The 22,846-nt window shown below is 38.2% G+C and overlaps 1 protein-coding gene across 3 annotated transcripts in view; it reads right to left on the bottom strand.

The window, feature by feature from the left end:
• Nucleotides 1–21,423, bottom strand: part of kalrna (kalirin RhoGEF kinase a) — a 259,304-nt gene extending 237,881 nt beyond the window's left edge. The window contains exon 1 of one of the 3 annotated variants that reach the window (XM_058786373.1): nt 21,035–21,423. In XM_058786373.1, the coding sequence (XP_058642356.1) occupies nt 21,035–21,101 (67 nt within the window). In that variant the 5' untranslated portion in view covers nt 21,102–21,423. The remainder of the gene's footprint in view (nt 1–21,034) is intronic. The other 2 variants (XM_058786375.1, XM_058786377.1) reach the window with 2 other exon arrangements.
• Nucleotides 21,424–22,846: the final 1,423 nt, after the last annotated feature.

The following is a 22,846-nucleotide window of genomic DNA, read 5'->3' as shown; positions in this document are numbered from 1 at the left end:
AGGCAAGTTCAAGTATTAGTCGTTCCTCTAGCATAGCACGGTGGGATTGTACTGGTTCCCCTTAGTGTCTTAAGCAAGACGCAGTACGAGTGAAGTATCAATAGGGAACGTACCCGGTTACTAATGTAACCTTGGTTCCCTGAGATACCGGAGCGAGTATTGCGTTGCTGGCCATGCTATGTAGCTGCACGACTCAGTCGTCGCTTCAGTCAAAGTAACCTGAGGATTCTATGGTGAAATGCCCGCTTATATAGCCAGATGGCCCTGCCCATTCTGGCGGGCTCTGGCGGGCTTCGTCGCCATAGGCTCCACTGCCGAGCCATTGGTTCGTTTTTAATTCACTGCACGAACCAATGGCCGTGCAGTTACACTGCGTTACTGAAAAGGCTTCAGTCATCAGAAAAAAATGAGTTTTTCCCCTTAGCGTCTTAAGCAAGACGCAGTACTCATTCCTGTATCTCAGGGAACCAAGGTTACATTAGTAACCGAGTACGTTCTTCTTTGGCCATATTAACCTACACTTTCGTAATAGCATAAACAGGTTTTACTACCTTCAAACTTCAACTGGAATTACGCTCTTTCTGTCACTGCAACTTCCTGAAAACATGAACACACACAAAAATTACATTTGTGTGTCTTTCTGCCTGATGAAAAAAAATGCATTTGAAACAAGTTCATATTTTAGACAATGCAGTTAATATTTGCATCATTAATGAATTATTTCACCCACCCGCCCGCAATTAATCAGAATGTATTTTTTTATTACCCGACCCACCCGATCCGCGGATTATCCGCAGCACCCGGGGATATAACCGCCATCACTATTGTGCATCTATAGATGGATGGATATATTCCATGGATGTGTGTTGTATGAAACCATAGAGAAACAGTAACAAAATATAAACAAAAAGTTATAAACCTCATGCATCCACACCAATAGGTGTCAGTGCAAAGTCCAAAACCTCTGAGATGAAGAAGTGCCTGCAGAACATAAAACTTACTAAGTGCACCTTTAAAATCATTTAGCCAACTTCTGCTTTCTTCTGCTAATAAAATATACAGTGGTACTGTGTGCACATTCTGTTTAGTCAATTGTGGTTCAATGGTCTTTCTCATTCCATGCACTCAGATCCACAATGAGCATGTGGTGTGGTTGCCCTGGAGATTGCCACATATGAAAAAATGAGCTTTAATTGCTGGTGACATCTGTTTTTAAATACACTTTTAGAATCCAGACATATATTTCATGCATGCTAAAAACGCTCAAACACTAAAGGGCACTGGGCCGCTTGTTAAAACAAAATGGAGTTGAAAAATCCATCATTTCCCTTTAGCTAAGAAAGAGGAAAAATTCAATTGGCCAAGCGCTTGCCAACACAATGTAGGGCAGCAACAGTCAAATGCCACAGACCACCGCAATAAGACATGACTAGACTTGATTCATTGTCAAAAGTAGATTTTTTTCCAAGTCATCTTAATACAAGTCAGCATTTCAGGTCTTTTAGATCCAAGTTGAATGCCAAATGTCCAAACTTTTTAAAAGTAGTACACACACACACACACACACACACACACACACACACACACACGCACACACATGTCTGCCATCCCAACCACAGTATGAAACAACCAGCATACCCCAGACCTCAGCATTATTTTCTTAAAGAAATAGTGTACCTAAAATTCTGGCATTATTTACTCACCTTATTGTCATTCTTTCTTCTGAAGCCATACAATCATTTTGTATGGAACAGTCCAAAATATAGGATATTATTTACGGGAAATCTTCTCCCTAAAATGTGGTCTTATTTACATGTATTTGGAATATTGATATATAGCCACATTAACTAATTTTATGGTGTTTTTGCAGTTTTTGCATTTGGACACAATAGCCATAGCCACAATTAATTGCTGCTGTATGGAAAAGAGCTGCATAAAAACCATTCAAAATTTCTCCTTTTGAGTTCCACAGAAAAACAGCTGTCATGGGGGAAATAATGGCACTTTTTGGATAAGCGGTTCCTTTATGATGGGATAGGAATATGCGTGTTTGCCTGTCTGTACAATATGAAATCAGTCCTGATACGTCCTGGAGTGCAACTCTATCCAAAGCTCTCATTTCCCTCGCCACATCCTTTTAGGATGCAAATTCCAACATGTCAGACACTGGAGATTGTTAAATGCATCACAGAAACCAGTCTGAATGTTTGTATGTGTGTATGTATTTCCACATATACCGAAACACTTTCCAAACATCATCATATGTTCTTAACTGAACCTCTGTTCATGTTACTATCGGTTTTCAGGTTTTGTGAGATGCAATTTATTAGTTTTATTGATTTTTATCCCTTGCTCAAGGCACTACACATGTATCATGTTAAGAATCTCAAATGAGTCATATTAATAGTTTTCCAAGTGCAATGTGAATGCAGTCAAACAGCAGATTCCAAAGTCTGCAGTTTCTTGTGGTTCCTATGAACCGTCTGCTCTCTGTACACTTACTGCCTTCATACAATGACACTCTCTCACACACACTTACAGTTCATAGCAACCATTGTGTCCTCCAAAATACCATAGTTACTACAGTTATTGTTACTATAATAAAAATATGGTATATTTTAAACTGTTTACTGCCATGTGAAATAAAAAAGAGAAATAGTTAAGACTATATTTTTCACTTTCAAAAGAAAATGTAAATGATGCTTACCAGGTACAAAACCTTCCACAATAGGGTGATTGCCAGGGCAATAATAGGTGGTTGCTAAGGTGTTAGTTGCTAAGAGGTGACTTACTTCACTGAATCAAAAGATCCCGTGACAGTCTGGGGTGCGTTTCCCAAAAGCATTGTTAGCTAACTATGGTCACAAGTTCCGTCGTTACCAGCGTAGTTCAATGATTCAGTGTTTCCTGAAACCATAGTTCAAACAAACATTCGCAAATAGCATTGCAAACTTAGCATAGTTTCTTGTTAGTAAGACATGTGGACTTAAATAAATGATGCTCTTGGGCACAATAAGCAAAATAAAGATGTAGTACAATCTATATCATCCATGCCATTTAAAAAAAAAAAATTATAATAATAAAAAAAAAATTTTTTTAAAAAGCCCTTTTTGAAGAGTTTGCATGTGCATGTGGGAACCTTTGATGAATCAAAAGATCAAATAAAGCAAAATGACATGGAACAAAAAATAATGAATTAGTCATCATCTGCCATGTTTATTACAGCAGCATCTCAGAGATCTCAAATCAATTAATTAGTAGAGGTTACTACTCCAAAACATCTGCCTGATGTCATTAATGACCATTTTATATTGCTGAACCAACATAGTACAAACGATGGAGATCAAACTATGTTCAGGAAACAGTCGTGCCTAGCTAGTTAAACAATTATGCATTGTACCATGGTGGTTAAGCATGCATCCAGTTAAATCGTTGTACGGGAAACATACCCCTGGTCTCTAAATATGGTCTTTAGACCATAAATAAGTCTTTAGGCAAAATTCTATACTTTTAAGTTATGAACCAAAGCAAGAACTGCACAAATCAGATATGCTAAATTACTTATTTGGCTTCAAAAATATTTACCAAAAGGCAACAACTTTGGGACAGTGTTCATTTTGTACTTACAATAATCGTGTAACTTAAATATGAAATGTGAAAAGATTTATTCTTAAACTCTGAGGAAGCACTGGCACATTCAAACCCTAAACCTGAATTTGGGCATTGTGAATTGCTGCCTTGGCAGACACCACTAACTATTTTGACAGATATTATATCTAAACCATACTGAACTTGGTTACTAATAGTAACAATGGTAAACTTTCGTAAGGGCACTGAATCAGTTCTAACCTTATACATCTAGGTGACATGGATCAGGTCGTGTGATGCTGGCTCTGACAGCTTCTTTGTCTTTCTCTCCATTCTTAAAAGTTACAGTTAGCTCTTACTGGCAGTCAGCCTTACGGTTTACTGTGCCAAAGCTCCCGGTGCGCTCATTAATACACCAGCTGTGTTCCACTCCAGCACAATCCCCCAAATACACACACTATTCACACATCAGAGTACAAAGTAAAGGCTGGCTGGTCCATGCCAGTGACTCAATCCAAACTCGACCATCGATGATTACACCAGTGACAGCCAGAGTGCTCTTAGTCGAGCGAGAGCATTTTCCACCCAGAGTGCTGGTCATTTTCTTTGCTCTTCTGAGGAAGAGCGAAGCAGGAGTGAAACACCATATCACAGAAAGCCTTCTCCAGCAGTCCATGTTCCACAAACACACACTTGTTTTTGGTAGGAAACCAGCTGCATGTTACTTATCTGTAAGACATTTTCCCCTCAGGATTTCAACAAGAGGGTCTTTCTCTCTCTCTTAGAATGGATAGTTTTTCCAGATGTTCCCAGAAAGCAGAAATATATGAGGGTTTTGGCAGAGTTTGTCAATGGGGAGCCCATTTCTCTCTCTAGGCAGACATGAGGAGGGTGATATCATTGCAAACCATCTCAAACACATCTCAGTGTTTTATAACACCCTGAGAGAAGAAGCAGCGATTTACAACCCTCTCTACATATCAGTCCACCTGCTAAGAGCCTTCATGTCTCATTTAGAGCTAATACATAATATTAGTATAATACATAGTACCTGCATGATTTGTTGATCGACTCTTGTGCTTTGGAAACACTGAGAAACATTTTACCTGTCAGTAGAAATTGCAGCCTACTTGGACACAAAAACTGCCCACTTAGTTACGCATCTACTGTAACCAACATGTAAGTGTAAATCTCCTGTTGAAAAAAACAGCATACAGTATGCTGGTTAGGTATGTTTTGAAGCATGGCAGCTGGTTTGAACTGGTTTAAGCTGGTCATGAGCTGGTTATAAGCTGGTTTGAGCTGGTTATTTACATTTACATTACATCATTTAGCAGATGCTTTTAGCGACTTACAAATGAGAATAATGGAAGCAATCAAAATCAACAAAAGAGCAATGATATGTAAGTGCTATGACAAGTCTCAGCTAACCTAACGCAGTATACGTAGCACATTTTTAAAAAAATTATATAATAAATAAAAAGAAAACAGATAGAATAGAAAAAGAATATTGCAAGCTATAGTGTTAGAGGCCTCCCCTTTGTTAATTGTATAATAAATAAAACAAATAGATACAATACAAAAAGAATAGGAAAGCTAGAGTTATATATTTTTTTTGTTTGTTCGTTTTAAGAAAACAAGCAGTTAGTAAATGGATAGAGTGCAAGTCCAAAAGGGGCAAGTTATAAGCTGGTTACAAGGTTATAAGCTGGTCATGAGCTGACTTAAGCTGGTCTTGTGCTTGTCCTAAGTTGGTCCTAAGCAACTAGCTCCTGCTCAGGACCAGCTCATAAACAGCTTATAACCAGCTCAGGACCAGCTTAGACCAGCTGTCATGCTTCAAAACAGTACAATTCATACAATTAGCCACCAATTCACCAAAATATAAAGTAGCTTTGAATTGCCAAGAGGTTATGTTGGTTGATACCATTACAAATGTTCATTCAGCTGTGCAACTTTACATTTCTGACACCAGGCTGTCTTGGAGAAGGAAATCGAAAAGTATTTACAAGTTCAAACAGTATTTCAAACAGCAGTTAGAGACACCAAATTGTACTGTAACTGTACAGTAGTTTCATGTAACAGAAGTGACTCTCACAGAAGTTTTTCACAGTGTGAAAAGATATTACAACCCCTCTCTGTAACATAAACAAACAAACAAACAAACAAACAGATAAATAAATAAATAAAATCAAAAGATACTGTCACATTGACAGCATTTCCGTCTCATGATGTTCACTTCATGATATTTATGAGATTCTTCAAACCACACTGAATCTCTGGACTGGGTTTAAATGCACTTCCATACGGAGCCCCTAAAGGGACCATGGTGGTGGAAAAAAAAATCAGAGTTAGTGAAAAACTTTGGGGTGGGAGGAAAAAATATTTTTCTGATTTTTTGCGTCCTCTTGCAAAACTTTTGTGTTCTCTCGCAAAACCGGACAAACACTTCCTGTTTACAGATTGTAGTGGTTGATACAGCTCCATACATTCACAATAGAGCGGTTCATAGAATTTTATTTTGAATTTGGACGAATATTCAGTGCATGCTTATCAAGGCACGGTTTTGGGACATTCTAAAACGCTTAAATTCAGTACACACCTTATTAATAAAGCATACAGACAAGCAGAATAGCCCAGAATATGAACTTAAATTGCACGTTAAGCGTATCCCCCATAGAAAGAAAATGCATAATGGACTAAGACAGTGGTATAAAAAGGCTGAATTTGGTATAAAGTTTATTAATAAATTATACATGAAAGCAGGTAAGCCCAGAATATGAACAGAAGCGTTTTCCTCCCATAAGAAATCACAGCTTAATGAAGACTGTGATAAAAAAGACCAAATATGCTATAGAAATTGTTGAAAATATATTCTGTGTACATTTAAGCAGATGAGCCCATATGAGCTAAATTGCATGATAAGTGTTTTCTTTCCCATAGAAAACCGCACTTAACGTGGCTTAATATAAGTAGACAGTGATATAAAAAGCCCAAATTTTATATTTTATTAAAAAAATATACTACAGGCAATCAACCCAGTAATCCATAAAGCCAGTGGAACTTTTTACAGTGGCGTACCCCCTAGGGCATTTAGCCTAATATTCTTCTGAGTACCCACTTAAACAGCAGTTACACCTTTTCCATTAAGGGACAATATTTGCCCCCTTAAATTGATTTACAGGTGCATTTTATCCGTTATAGAGGCAAAGTTTTTCTTTCACAGATAAAGAAAGGTTATTCCATAGCCTCGGTCCAACTATTGCAAATAGTAAAAGGTAGGCTAGATAGTATGTTTTCTAGCTGGATGTTGTGCTTAGGAACAATAATCATGTCTTTGCATTCGACCAAAATTATTTGCAGAACACGAGACCCACTCGCTGAGAAGCGGGAGCAACTAGGCGGCAGAGGATTCCACTTGGTCTTAAAGCCTTCCTTGAGCAGCTAGGTTGGCAATTCAAACAATGATTTGGAAAAAGAAAAATGTATTTGTTATTTGTATGGTCTAAGTAACGTCATTCATTCATTCATTCATTCAGTAGCGAAGCAAATGGTTGTAGTTATGAATGGGCTATTAATCAATACTTACTCTCCGAATCATTCAAAGCTGCAGATTTATTCACTAACGAAACACCGCTGTTGCTTGAAGACGCACAACAGATCTGTTGCGGATTTCGTTGGAACTATTATTTTGTTGTAAAATATAAAAAGCAATATTGACAATATTGTGTTTAAAATGTTGGCTACATTTAAAATGTAAAATGTACACTTAATATTGCCTTTTTGTTGAACTGTTATATAAAATCAATGTCACATTTGCAGTCTTTTGGGAAAATTGCATTCTCGTAGGTTCCAGAGCGATATAAGAACGTAACACTGTTTGCTTTATAAAATTTACAAATTTATGGGTGGCCATCTTGAATTTCATAATATTCAGGAAATAGTAGATATTGAATTGATGTTCGAACTTATTTGCATGTTTTTTTTTTTTGTCTTTTTATCCTCATTCCAAATGATCAGAAAAGAGGAAACCAACAATAAAACAGGAGAAAGAACTAAATTATTACTATATTACTATACTATATAGTATTAAAACGCATGTGAACAGTAGCCTACTTTTCGATCAGTTCATCAGTAATATTCAGGAAATAATAGATATTGCCCTGCCACCCCCATCCCCGTTGGGCAAAGGGTCGAAATGATCACTTTGTGCTTCGTGAACACTCACGCCTTGCACAGCGGCACCATTGCGCTGCAAAGATATACCGGGAGAAGCGCGATCATTAGACGACTGATCATCATTTTCAAAAGGCAAATATTCCCCTTCAGAGTCAGAATCGGCGAATAACATTTGCAACACATCCTCATGGTACAACTTTTTATTAGCCATTTGGTGATTTTCTCTCACAAATCTCACAATTTACTCGCTCACTTGACTAGGAACATGATGTAATTTTGGTCTAGAATCGAAGTACATGTCTGCCATCTAGTGATAGGGAATACAAATGAGATATTACACCATATTAGGAACTGCAGTCTATTTTATTAAGTATGATGTCTTGTCTCAATTTTGCGACTTTGGCGCTTAGAGGGTTAAGCCACATTAAGCGTTTCAGAATTTCCCAAAACTGTGCCTTCAACTATAAGCAAAGCTGATTGTATTTGAACTTGAGTCCAAGTTGAAAAAACTCTATGAACCGCTACATTGTGAACTTACGAGCTGTATGAGCCACTAACTTACGCTTACACTAACTTTACACTAAGTTTTGCGAGAGAACACAAAAGTTTTGCGAGGGAACAAAAAATATCTTTGCGAGAGAACGCAAAGTTTTTCAAGGGAACGCAAAAGTTTTGAGAGAGAACGCAAAAAATTTTTTCCTCCCTCCCCAAATTTTTTTTTCCACCCACCCCGATTTTATTTTTCCACCACCACGTCCCTTTAGGGGCTCCGTACACTTCACAGGTTACATCGCTGAGAATATATGACTGGAGTCATGGAAATAAAGTTTTGTAAACTACAAACACCATAATTGTCGGAAATTTGAAAAACTCACTCCTGACAGCATCGTTTATCTGTTTGCTGGGATTTTATAAACACATGCTGTTTATAGATTCAGTGTGCTGCTGAAGAGTGCCAAGAAATAGTTGTCCACGTCCACATACAGTACATGCTCGCATACTGCTAAGGTCATTGTTTATCGCCTTCAGCTGAGTCGTCACTCCAGCGGTCAATCATAAAGAGAGCTATGACCCTAGAAAAACATATACACAACCATGCAAACGCAACACACTGAAGCCACAATGCTTCACATTAAAACATGCTTACTCTGCTACCTTGGTTAGCTGGTCTTCCAAACTGGTCTGGCACTTATCAGCTTGGCCAGGCTGCGAAACCAGCTAGACCATCGTAAACCAGCCACAGGTTCTGTGTGGTTCTGTTCCCTGCACAAATCCTCCTCCCCTTATTACATATAAAGATGTACTTAAAGTCCTACTTAAGTGGGTAAAAAAGCACTCTAAATTCAGTTAATTGCATAAAATATACATTTAAACTATAATGCAGTTTATATTGCAATTGCAGTTAACATACAAATATGTGTCAGAAAACATTCTGTTTGCTTGGTATATTCTTTTAAAGTATATTATTTTTAAGTACTCAATCTAAAAGTATGCTAAAGTACTTCTTTTTCATGGGCAGCCAATGATTGGAGCTCTATGCTCACAGACATCCTCCATCAAGCATCACTGTGTTTACAGCTCTCTGTCCACTCGCCTCTCTCCCAGTGAAATATAACGCTCTAAAAGCATTAGCCAAGCAGCTCTTCTTGCACCAAGCAGTCTGTTTGTCTTAGCTGGCTTACCCTACACTTTCATCTGCATGTGTGTGAGAGTGAGTGTGTGTGTGTGTGTGTGTGTGTGTGTGTGTATGTGCGCTGAGCACAGCAGTCTCCTGTCCTGCAGTGCTGAACTCTCAGTGCAGGACACAATTTCACCTCAACAACAGAGCACTCGAACATTACTGTACCTGAAAGAACACAAGTAGTCGGCATTACACTGCAGGGTGAAGAAATTCCCATATGCAAAATAAGAGAAACTGCACTTTTAAATTTTCTTAAGAAAATGAGAGCAGTGCTTGTCTGCAAGAGTCCCAGCACAATGCAACAGAGTTGTGGGTGGCTGTCAGAGCATTGCAATGGAGTCGCTAAAGTGGTTTTAAAGTTGGCATGAAATAAAAATCTAGTTTTTAAAGGCATGTTATGTATTGTGAACAAATTGTCCAAGCATTTTTTTATGATCTCGTAATTTTAATCAAACTGTCTTAACTCAATCTTCAGGTGAATTGATAGACTGGTGACATATGCTGGACTTCTCCAATCGTTTAGGCTGCTTAAACTCTCTGACCCTCCATAGACAGCAATGTAATTACCACGATCAATGCACAGAAACGCAGCAAGGAGATCGGAAAAATAATAAAATAATAAAACAATTACATTGCTGTCTAGGGAGGGTCAGAGAGCTCTCAGAATTCATCAAAAATATCTTAATTTGTTTTCCGAATACGAACGCAGGTCTTACGGGTTTAGAACGACATGAAGGTGAGTAATTAATAAAAGAATTTACATTTTTGGGTGAACTATCCCTTTAACAAGGCCCATGATTTGAGGAATCCTTTATGTATATATCATAAATGGGTCAAAGTTTGATTGTTCGTAGTTCAAATTCAAGTATGGTATATCTAAGCAAATGCCACTAATGACTGACTCTCTTGTTCTCATTGTCTCTGTCTCTGTCTCTCAAATCATCTCTCTCTTGGTTAGCAGTAGATTAAATATGCATGAGCACTCTCTGGTTCCCTGCATGAATCCTCATGGAGCCTGTGGCCATGTCAGCGTATGCACCCTGCCTAGGTGAGGTTAGTTCATGGTACCCCCACCCGGTGAAAACAATAAAGAAGGAATCATGTTCTTTCCACTGGAACTGTTTCAATAGGTGTTTTCATTTCCTCTTTCTATCAAAGCTGTGCACCCTTCAGAGAAACCTGGCAGACATAGACATCCATAAGAAAGAAACATCTCATATGAGATCTCTTTAATATCTCAACTGCTTCAACTAGACATGGAGATTAAATGAATGGAGACCTTTTGATTAAATTCTACTGTTTCTCAGACTTTCTCCTGAGAAACAGACCCTAGTAACCTTGTGTGCCTGCGCTAGAGTTTCAGAAGAGATCTCAACAGTGTCTCAAACTGAGCTCAGATTTGGGTGTTATTAATCAAAGTTTGCTAATAAAAGCTAGAGATCTCAATAGGACCTTTTCTCTTGAAATTCTTCCAAGTTCAAGTGATCTGAATTATTCTATTCATATTAATTGTACACTGTGGCTATATTTCAACATTTGCCTCATTTGTGTCTGTTTTTATTTTTACTCAAGCACTAACGAGAAACATCTTAGACAAAGCTAATACCTAAAGAAATGAGAACTTAACAGAGCTGTGAAAAAGCAACTTCTGAGCAAAAACATATCTGTGTCTGTTCAAATGAAGATGTTTGAATGGTTTTCATTTGTCTGATGGACACTAGATCTACTTAGGAGAAGCTTATGGTGGAGAGTGGGGAGAAAAAATGTGAAATGTGTATTAGTGCATTTCACACACCATTTGACTGCACATATGTTTGGAGTAGAACCGCAGGACTGTGCTTACATCTTAATCCTTCTTTTCAAGATCAATGGGGAGCAATTGAGAAGCAGTTTCAAAGGGCTGGATGTCTCATTTCATTAAACAACATAAATCATGAAAGCGTAGATATGCTCTCAAACTTCTCTGTAATAAAGTTGATTGATTAAGATAAATCGAAACGTCAAATCCAGCAGAAACAGTTAGAGCAGGTGTTCTGATGAAGTGTAAAATACATCAAATTTTTTTTTTTCCACCTGAACCCCTAGTAGATAGTTTTCTGCATTTAAGTGAAGAATGTTTTTTTCTATTTAGCAGCAGATATATACTTTTTAAAATAAAGGTCCTAACTACAATTAAGGGTTCCACAGGACACATTTACATATCATAGCGGAACACAAGTTTCCTACAATTTCCACAAGAAATGTTTAATTATCTAGTTTCAATCTATGTACATAGTCAAGACTTTACACAGTTCAGACATCAAACCGCTGATCTAAAGAACATGCAATGCAACAACCCTATACAGCCAAAAGCATTTCTTGAAAAGAAGAGGGTCTTAGAAAACCAAAATCACAAATGAGATCCCTTTAATATATCAGTAAGATGAGACTAAAATATAAGTGAGAAATTGTTATTTTTCAGAGTAGGATTGGGACTGTACAGGGCTTTTCACACCCCAGGTTACTGTTGCTCTAGATCCTGCTTTTAAACATGGGTAGAGTGTTTTACCTTTGTAATTCAGGAGGGCGATTCATAACATGGGGTTATGAAACCCTGCTCTGGAGTGTGTGCCTCAAATCTCAAACTTTGTACAGTCACAGAAACCCTGTGTGCTATAAAACAGCCAACATTTTGTATGCTATAAAACAGCCAGCGTGTCAACATTTTTTCTCACTGATGCAAAAGCGCAACACAAGCTGGTTATTTAAACCACTCATGTGCTGCATTTATCCAGTCATGACTGTTGACATAAATCTAGTGTCAGCGTTAGTTCTGGCATGTCACATTAGTCAAGCTTGCATCAGCTGATCATGTCTACCTATAGGGATGCGACACCTATCACAGCATATATATATAAGGCCCTTCAGTATTATCACCAGCTTCGCGTTGTTCAATAGCTATTTAATGGCAAATTCGCCAGGCAAACACCATCACTTCAGTACTAGGAATTGTGCAATCGGGAATTTAGCTAGAGGATTCGTTCCCCTTATTGATTTCACCTCGATTCATTCAAGTTTGTTAACTTGAACATGTGCTTTCGCAGCGGGGTTAAATTTGTGTTTGATTTTACTCACACATTCAGGGATAAACGGCAATAACTCCAATACGACTTGCTCTCAGATTATTGGTAACATGCTTGCTAAGGCTATCTGTATTGCTTAGACTTTAGTTGTTTTCAGTGAGGTGCTCGTGCTAAGCTTATGTGATCATTTTGACAATATGCCTTACTTCTGGTTGTGGGGAGCATGTTTGTTCCTAAGATATCTGGTTGTTATTGGGAACACGCTTGTTCCTAAGCTGTCTGGTTGTTATTGGGAGCACGCTTGTTAAGTCAGTTAAGTTAAGTTAAGTCGTGACGTATTGTCAAGTATGGTGACCCATACTCGAAATGGTGCTCTGCATTTAACCCATCTAAGTGCACACACACAGCAGTGAGTAGTGAACAAGTGCACAAACACACACACAGTGAACACACACCCAGAGCAGTGGGCCTTGCTCCAGCACCCGGGGAGCAATTAGGGGTTCGGTGCCTTGCTCAAAGGCACCTTAGTCATGGTATCGAAGGTGGAGAGAGTGCTGTTCATTCACAATCCCCACCTTCAATTCCTGCCGGCGCGAGAATCGAAACAGCAACCTTCAGGTTATAAGCCCGACTCCCTAACCATTAGGCCACGACTACCCCCTAGGCCACGACTACCCCCTAAAAAATTTCAGCTCCTCCCTGCCTGTTTGAGGTGGGGGATGGAGAAGGTGGAGGCCGCCATGACGGTGACGGTTCCTAAGCTGTCTGGTCGTTATTGGGAGCATGCTTGTTCTAAAGCTATCTGGTTGTAAGCGAGAACATGTTGCTTAAGCTAGTTTTCAGGCATTGGCAGCATACTCGTTAGGTCATCTGGTTAAGGGCAACATGCTTGTGGCTATGGCGTCTGTGGGTTTTGGCAACATTCTTGTCATTCAAGGGCTATATGCTTGTTGCTTAAGGCTTGATATTTTCACTGTCATTTTGTGTTGGGGGGTATGGCATATGGTTTTGTTTTGGGGGGTTATTGCTGCTCTCCCTGCTCTTATCCATGCTAGGCTGCATGGATGTGCAGGGAGTTCTTGCCCAGAACAGAACCATACCGCTAATCCAAACTGTATGCTAATTGTCAGTCATCTTTGACGATAGTGGTCCTGACAGAACAACAATAACATTGACCCAGAGTTTAGAATGACCCAGGGTTAACTATATTTTAAGTGTGAAATACCCTTATAAGGTTAACCCGGGGTTAAGCATAATGTGAAAATTGTATGCATTCTTAAGCCAATTAGAGCTGTTATGAAGTGTTATTTCTTACAGCTCTTGTGAGTAACCTACCTGTTGAGCATCTCAGGTGATTGGTTCAAAATGAATGCAATGAATGGAACATTGAAATGTATTTTACCATTTCATCAGTGCACACATCAGCTTTGGTCTGATTCATCATTGAACCTTTTAAAGGCCTGCAGGTGAGAAATGTAGTTGAAATTTGCATGTGTAATCTGCCATCGCACATTAGGAATAAGCAGAATTAGCTGTTGGAATGGCGAGTGGAGCAGCATCTTTATCAGTGGAGCACAGATGCAGACTCACATGCCTCCAGGGAATAGTTCCCTCAATCCATCTAAAAGCCTCATTCAAAGCCGAGGATCAGCTAATGAGATCTGACTCCATTAGCCTGCAGTGCTAAGTGTCCGTCCACGCTTATGTAGCGCAGGAACAGACTGCGGAAATGGGGATCCCTCTCACTAAAGCCCATCTCCCTCAACGTCATATCATGACTCTATAATCCACTCAAATCTGCTCTCACTCGCGCTATAAACCCACTGCCTCTAACCGGCCAATTAGCCATCTGCCACACTACAACTGTGTGTGTGTGAGTGTGTGTTTTGGGGTTAGGGGTTACTTATAGCTCTAGTTAAGGGGAAACTAAAAAGATAAAATTGTCCCCAGAAGCGAATTAAAATCTCCTGGACACTTCCTCATTTGGCAAACATTTGGTATGCGTGTATAATTACTTAGCAATGTGTGTTTGATTCCTTATATAGTTTGTGGACAAATGTGTCCCCAGAAGTGAGTTTGGGGACGTCCTGATTTAGAAAAAAATGTGGGTGGGGTTTGTGTTTGGTTAGTCTGAAGTCATAATAGTGATCTTTATATAAAACAATTGAAAACTAGTGTGTGTTAGCTAGACAAAAGTGTGTGTGTGTGTGTGTGTGTGTGTGTGTGTGTGTGTGTGTGTGTGTGTGTGTGTGAAAGAGAGATGGAGAGGTAAAGACATTAAAGGGATGGAAAATGCAAACTGGAAAACAGAGAAAACCACAAGAAATGAAAGGCAAAAGAGGTGATGTGGCAGACAGACACATGCTGGCCGTCATTGGAGTGTATTGTGTGTGCTGATGCTGGAGCATCACGCTCTATTGTTCTTCCTCACACTGGAGCCCACGAGCGGGGCACAGACAGCGTGGTGTGGGGGAAAGGGGGTGTTCACACATACACGCACAAACACACACACTTTGGCAGGAAGCCAAGGCTTTTTCCAGCACCGGCTGTGCGTGTCTCTTGCTGTGTGTCAGTCTAATCAGTCTGAATCATGCTGTGGCATTGTAGGATTTTATCTGCAGTTTCCAGCCTTGTCTCATGCACACATGAACAGATATAGAATCATTCAAGCAAAGGATGTATATTAAAATTTATATTTGAAATTTTATCTTTCTCTCTCTATATATACAAAAATTATAATAAAAAATATAAATAAAATACACTTAAAGAGAGTATATTTTCATAACAATGTTTCTTAAAATAGTTCCTTATATGTTAAATTGAAAGTTATTTCTGAAATAGTAATAAAGGCATTAAAATACAAAAACTTTTACATTGTTAGAAAGAAATATTTAAAATAAATGCTGTTATTTTGAATTTTCTATGCAATAAAAACAATCTGAAAAATTAAGCCACAAAATTGTTTTCAACATTGCTAATAATGAAAATTGTTTCTTGAGCACCATATCAGCAAATTACTATGATTTATTAAGGATCATATGACAATGAAGACTAATGGCTGATCAAAAACATTTTTTTTTTTTAAATTGTAATGATATTTCCCAATATGACATTTTTACTGTATTTTTGAACAATAAACAAACATTGTGAGAAAAAGAGACTTCTTTTGAAAACATAAAAAAACCCCTAAAAATAGAAATCGCAACCCACACTTTGTCATTGGAATGTATATCACATTACAAAAGAATTATGTTGCTATTCTTCTCTTGTATATTTACAGCAAACAGCACAGGTCATTATGTCAATAGCAGCATTATAACAGTGACTGGCCAACTGGCGAGTACACTTTATTTACTTGCCAAAACCAATTTCCACTTTTCCCTTCTGACTACACTGAGTGGAAACAGATCCAGATCTGCCAAAAACCAGACCAGGACTGCACCATCAGTACAGCATCATGTTTAGAGGATAAAGGCTGATTCATGAATGCTTTAAGACCAAATCATATGGTAAGAGGCTTCAAAACATATTTAATAGCAGGAGATACCACCCCTGCAATTCATTAACTGTTGCCCTGAATAAATGTATACTCTCCATGAGAGAAAGAAAGGAGAGTATTATGCTCATATGGTCTGCCTATGATTACAGTGTGTATCTCACAGTGCATTAAACTGGAGGATCTACATTGTGTGTGTCTGTGAGAGTGACAGAGAGCAGTCATGTGTGTCAAAGAGATCCAGTCTGTCCAGCCGTATCACTCGCAGAGGAAATCAGTCCTCAGGGCAACACCATCAACCAGCTGCCCACAACAGACTGTCCTGCACATTCAAATACACACAGATTCTCACACAACCCAGTGTAATTCTCATTAGCTCTCCCCCATAACTAAGCTCTTGAACTTTGCTCACACTACGCAGAAATCCAATTTGATTTTCAAATCTAAATTTCCAAAATGTTTAGGTCACAACAGTTATATTGTGTGTGAGTGAAACATGTGACAGACATTCAGGATGTTTTATCATGGTTTTTCAATAATCAATTTTACTTTAGTGAAAAGTACAACAACAGTTTTTTTGTCCATTACTGCCACAGGTTTATTATGAATCTTTCCTACTACTGGCACATATTTGCCAAAGGTTTGCCAATTTTTTTTGTCAGTAATGGCAAAATGCTCATTGTTGCTAAAGGTTATCAAAGTTCTCGTGACAAATCAAGTTTTGACTGTCTGCACTGATGAAAGCAGATCATTTGTTCATACAGTTTAGTCAATATCTGGTGTTTCTACATCAGTTGCCTTAGTTATGACGTAAGCGTCAGTACAATGTCAAGTGACGTAAGAGAGCATGACATAAACTACAGAGGCACATCAAACAACATAAGCATAATCTGTATTTAAACATGCATGCATGCTTATATGAACTCAATCACAATTCATTACATAGTGAAAGCTAAGTGTGAGGGTATATGAGTGAACCGAGACTGCTGTAGACACTACTGCACTTTGTATATGATGTTACGGTTTGGACCGACTGTTTACTTCCAAAAATCCATATAAAAACATATAAATGAGGTTTGGATCAATTTTGTATATATAAAAAAAAAAATTCAGTTTCAGCAAAACTACTAAATGGATTTGAGTAGGATACGCCAAGAAATCAGATTTTTGCTGCATGCTGAACAAAGCCTTCACTAAACCCTGTCAAAACCAATGCAACCCTTCCAGACTGGATTAGCAAATAATCTTCTTCATGGCCCTTAAAGCCTGGCCTACCTCCACCCAATGTATTGATCAGGTGATTGATTATGTAATGAAATAATAACCGCTTTAGAGGAGACAATAGAAAACAGATGCTTTACAAAAACAATCGCTCATTTAATCAATGCATTATTTTCCTCATCTGATGTTGCGAGCCAGTTTCACACAGTCATATAATGTTTAATAAGCAGTGCTAAAGAGGACTTCAGAAGGAAGTAACAGCTTATAACAGGAAGGATAACAAAGGAGAGGTCCAAACATGACAATCAACACAATTATTATGAGAGGAGAGAGGTCGTTCCACTAACCTCTTACCAAGAATAGCAGCCAAATCAATGTACTCAGAACTGTAGTGACTCATATTCATGTGTTCACAGGGTCAGGGAACAGTTATCTAATAATAAAGAGCCACACTTGTGAAAAAAAACAAAAAAAAAACAGTGTTAATTGTATTGATTGTGCACTTGTAATACATAATAATGTATTGTTAAAAAACTGCACTTGCAAATAATATACAGTAATAGTTATGATTAAATGTTATTAAAATGTTAAATATAATGTTAAATTATCTTAGAGTACATATTAAATAATTGTTTTAATAATATTTTGTCATGCTTTTAAGAAGTAATCTTAATTATAATTTTAACTGTAGCATGATATTCAAATATAATATTTAAAGTTAATAGCAACTTTGTGACTGGACATGTGTAACTATTTAATTACATGACATACAAGATTCAAATGACTTTAAATGGTTAACTAAAGATTTTAGTTAATCTTAAATCAGTACATTCAATAGTACACTTTTTTCATAAACAATAGAAATAATTATGAAATTACAAAAGAGGTGTACTCACAAAAGCAATCAAAACAGAACCTAAATTAAACTATAAACTGTTCATTTGGTTGTAATATATTCTAATATAAAGTATATTCTTTTAAATTTATTTCCATAATAAAAACTCAGTTTGAAAGTGTGCTAAAGCATGCTTATTTTTTCACAAGGGCACATAGTCCTGTATTGGTACAGAAGTTAATCTAACCATAAATACTGAATACACAGGCAGTGTGTGAGCCATATGTGGCTGAAGGCATAAAACCCTCTTCAGATCGCTGAGTGTGGTGCTTGTGAATGGATTACTGTTCACTCAGCCACGTAACGTCTTTTCTCTAGGAGGGCAAACACCCACTACAACTGGATGTGGCAGAAGAGAGAGGATTTATGGTCCCATTCACTCTGTCCCTCTCTTCTTCCATTATATCCTCCTGTCTTTTTGTTGGCCCCAGGGGCACGGGCTGCCAGGATGTATCTGTATATCTATTGATGATGGCCAAAGGTTGTGTTCTGCAGGCAGATGTCCTTCCTTCCACTGGGTAAAACCACAGTAAAAACCCCTCTGCTCTTTGATACCTCACCCAGACCTCCAAACATCTGCAAATCATTGGCACTGGAGATCTCAAAACCAATGCTCTGCACAACTCAACAATGTATTTATGATCAGGCCTAAAAATAGCCTATTCTTTTCTTGCTCTGAAGTTCTAGGTGAGAAAAAGCCTCAGTATTGCTTATATATTGCCATGGAACTGATGGTGAACCATTTGTGCTACAGACATGAGTGATAACTAAATCGTGCAGCTTGTTGAGGAAGTTTTCTATTACTTTGTGATTGGATTTACGTACAAAGCAGATGAAATAAAAATCCCACTGACATTGATGGAGGGAGACCAGAATATCCAACACAATCTCAAGGCAATTTGTAACTATTTTACATTTTGGTGAATTGGTGGCTATTTACACCCGTCATGGTTATTTTTAAGGGTGGACCTTCATGCTTTATGTTTTTCCAAAAATCGTGTTCATACGATTCACATTGTACAAATTCATAAAAATTTTGCACCTCATAAAATAGCTATGTTTTCCCATGATATCGGGTTGGAATATTATAGAGACTTTGTTGTGGTCACCTTCAACACACTATCAACCACAAAACAACACCCTGGCAGCCACCAACAGCACTTTATTATGGCAGCAAGCTCTGCAAAACCATGAAAGAGAACCTTCAGAAAATGTAAAAATCTGTTTCAATCTGTCAACATTTCCACACTTCCAACATCCGTGAGTTCCAACTATTATTCTTTCTTTAGTTTGTGGGTTTTCTCTGAAAGTCTTTATTTATCAGCCTGTGCTTGCAGATATGACCTTCAGCTCAAAAACTGAGATACTTCACACACTTCCTCCAAAGAACCTCACCTTGAACCACACTCACATTCAAAAGACAGAAATTAAGGCAGCACCGTTGTAACAAATGGAAAAAAAAAAAGTTTGTGATTTGTGTTATGCAGTGTGTGTAGATGTGTTTTCTGTATGTTTGTGTGTGTGTATGTGTGTGTGTGTGTGTGTGAGAGAGAGAGAGAGAGAGAGAGTGAGCGTAGTGTACCAGAATCCTGACCTATAGCCCGCTGTGTAAAGCTGCAGGGTTTATGCATCACTCCTCAGCAGGGGTCTTACAGCCTGGACCACTTACTTAAACATTAGCATTTCTACCAGCCATTTCCTCTCTGTAAACTCTAGAAACACTGTAGATGATACGAGTTCTTGCCTCTATTCTGACCCCGTACGTCAAGGGTTGTTGTGACATCATTGCTAATATATGACAACTGCACTCAACTCAACATATACATTATAAATATTTATGTCCACTTCGTATAGACAATAAGAGCAGCATAAATGGTTGAAATACAAGGAATTTGCTTGTTATAAATGGGCATGTGGCAACAATTACAGAATCGCCAGACCTAAAATCTGTAAACTCCTGACTTCATTGACTAATCTTTCAAAGACCAAGAGCTTATAGAAGAGGCTGATTTTTAAGCAATTCAGCTATAAAAACCTCCCTCAAACTGGGGTAAAGCACACATCTCAGCAAGAACTTTGTGGCACTTCCAACACTCACAAGCAATGAGCTTTTAGATAAATGACACATTAAACAGAGGTGTGTTTGTAATTAGCTTCTTCCCAATCACTGTCCCATGAGCCCAGCATGAAGCCCAGTTAAGTACACAAAAGTGACAGTGATTTGACACTAAGTCAGACTTAATATATGGCAATGAACCAGCCATTCTGTCTACTACAGCATACAAACTGATAACCAAAATCCTGAGAAATAACGCATGAGAAGTTATCAAGTAGCCTAGTTATGGTGTTGTTCAAGAGATATGGGCTGGGCTGGGTTTTCAGACCAGGGCTAAAGCTCATTGTAGCTGTCAGTCCCAACAGGATAACGGTACTAATGCTCAGCATCCCCATCACACAAACTGCACCTCAAGCATCCTTAAACCACATAATGCCATGATTTATCCCATTAGTTTCAATTTAACTTCGGCTTTTATCTTTTTCTTCAACCTCCTTTTGAGTTTATTAAAAGGTTTATTTCTCAATGCAGTTTCGATTTAGTGTGCTTCACAAACAAAAACTAGCCTACATTGCCAAAACAGCGCCAAATAAACGAAATAAAATAACAAAATTGAATAAACGAGAAAAAAAGGGATTGAAGAAAGAAAATTGAATAAAATATTTTCATAATAACTATGAAAATAAATACAATGAGCACTTGGTAAATTAAAGAGGAATAGCCTACATTGCGAAGGTAACTGGAGTTAACCGTCATGAAGAAAGGATGTAAAATAAGACTAAGTGCGCCAATAATTGTGATATGAGCCAGCGTTTCTACAGAGATCACGGTCTCTCCATCTCTCCTCTCATCGTACCTGTTTTGAAAAAGGCATCCGTGTCTGAATCACTGGGTCCGTCTTCCGCCGCTTCAGCAGAATTCATCTTTCCTCTTAGATCTCACAGTTCAAGATAACGGGAAATATATCCAGATTCAGCGCTCCATCATCTCTATATTTCTGTTTTGATGGCACAGCCCTCGATCAGAGCGACAAAGTGCAGCTCTGCATTGCCTTCTATTGTCTCCAGATGCGCCTCTCCTCCTCAGATCGCTCTTTTCGCTTCTTACGAGTCGGTTCTTTTGAACCGGTTCACCAATTGGACTGATCGATTCTTTCGCGAATTTGTCTGATCCGGTCGGAGCGGTTCTCAAAATCACAATTGTTGTTTAGATCTTGTCCGACTCGAACTGAGTGAAGAGCCGCTGAACATGATCCTCACTGCTTGTGTTGATCAATGGGGGCGCAAAGTAAGTCAACAGAGTTAAGAAATAGCAGAATTTGTGCAGGAAACAACTTATGCGTAGTGTGACAGCATCACACAAAGGGCAAAGAGATTGCAAAAAATTGTAACTATTAGAAACATGTGACATGTTTACATCCAAAGTAGGTAGCCTATTTCTGCAAATAGCCTAAGTGAATCAGCATTTGTCTCAGTGGTATTTTCAGTTTGCAAAGAATAGCAAATTAAACAGGATTTAATGTTAATCTCAATTAGTGTGGGGCAGCAAAGTTAAAAGAAAAAGAAACAAAAGTCAAAATGTGAGGCTGTAGGCCAACGTGAATTAATGTAGATTGACTAAATAAAACAGCATAAATAAGTTGCATACATTGGCAGGTATTGTTGGCAAGATTTTCAAATGTTCACTTGATACTTGGGTACGGGTGTGACGTAAAAGTACCGATGAATCTTTTTTTTTTTTTTGAATCTCTCCATTTAAATGAACTGTTCAAAAGAACCGATTCGCGGAAATGAGTTGGACCAGCTCAACACAAAGCGGCGCGCAGCCTGAGTGTGTCAGACGAGATACAGCGCGACCCTCACAGTCAAAGCTGATGATGATGTCATGAATCCTGCATAATTTCAACGGGCTTGTTGGTCACTCTTTTCCGCTCTTATAAATATTTTCTTTAAAAAGTTAATGAGTTATTTTAGAAACATAAGCATCGTTTAGATGGCCTCCTGGAGCGCAGCAGAGACTGTGTTCGCGGCTGTGGATTGTAGGCTATTTTGCCAACAATAGAGAGCAGAAGGGAAATGTGTGTGTGTGTGTGTGTGTGTGTGTGAGTGAGTGTGTGCCCTCCCTCTGTGAAATACCACGCCCCCTTCACTCATGCACTCTTCGGGCTATTGATGAATCCTAATGCTGAGAACATGTATTTTCATAATAAATAGGAAGCACGAGTGCACGTGTGCATGTATGCATTGTGTTGTACACACACGTTCGTATGCGCTGTTGCTCTTAAAAAAATAAAATAAAATAAATATATATATATATATATATATATATATATGGGGAGGGGCATTGATGGTGTGGTTATTATTACTTCATAGGCTATAGCTAATAATAGGGAAATATTGTAGAAGTAATATTTAAAATACATTTCATAAAATTCATTTTAAAATAACATTTTGATTATTTAGAACCTTTCAAGCCAACTGGATAGACTGGTCGTGGGGTTTCAATAGAAGAGAAAAATTGAGGATTTACTGCCCCCTGGCGAATGACACTAAATATCACAGTTGAAATAAATTATTTTGGGTGGTTCAGAGACACTGTGCGCCTTATTTGTTAATGTCTCAAAGGACATTTCAGCTGATGAAGTGTGCATAGCATCAAATCGTTAATT

Source organism: Onychostoma macrolepis, chromosome 09, assembly GCF_012432095.1.
Source record: "Onychostoma macrolepis isolate SWU-2019 chromosome 09, ASM1243209v1, whole genome shotgun sequence".
NCBI classification, from domain to species: Eukaryota; Metazoa; Chordata; class Actinopteri; order Cypriniformes; family Cyprinidae; genus Onychostoma; species Onychostoma macrolepis.
The sequence above is the reverse complement of the archived record's forward strand: the minus strand, read 5'-3'. Positions and strand labels throughout refer to the sequence as shown.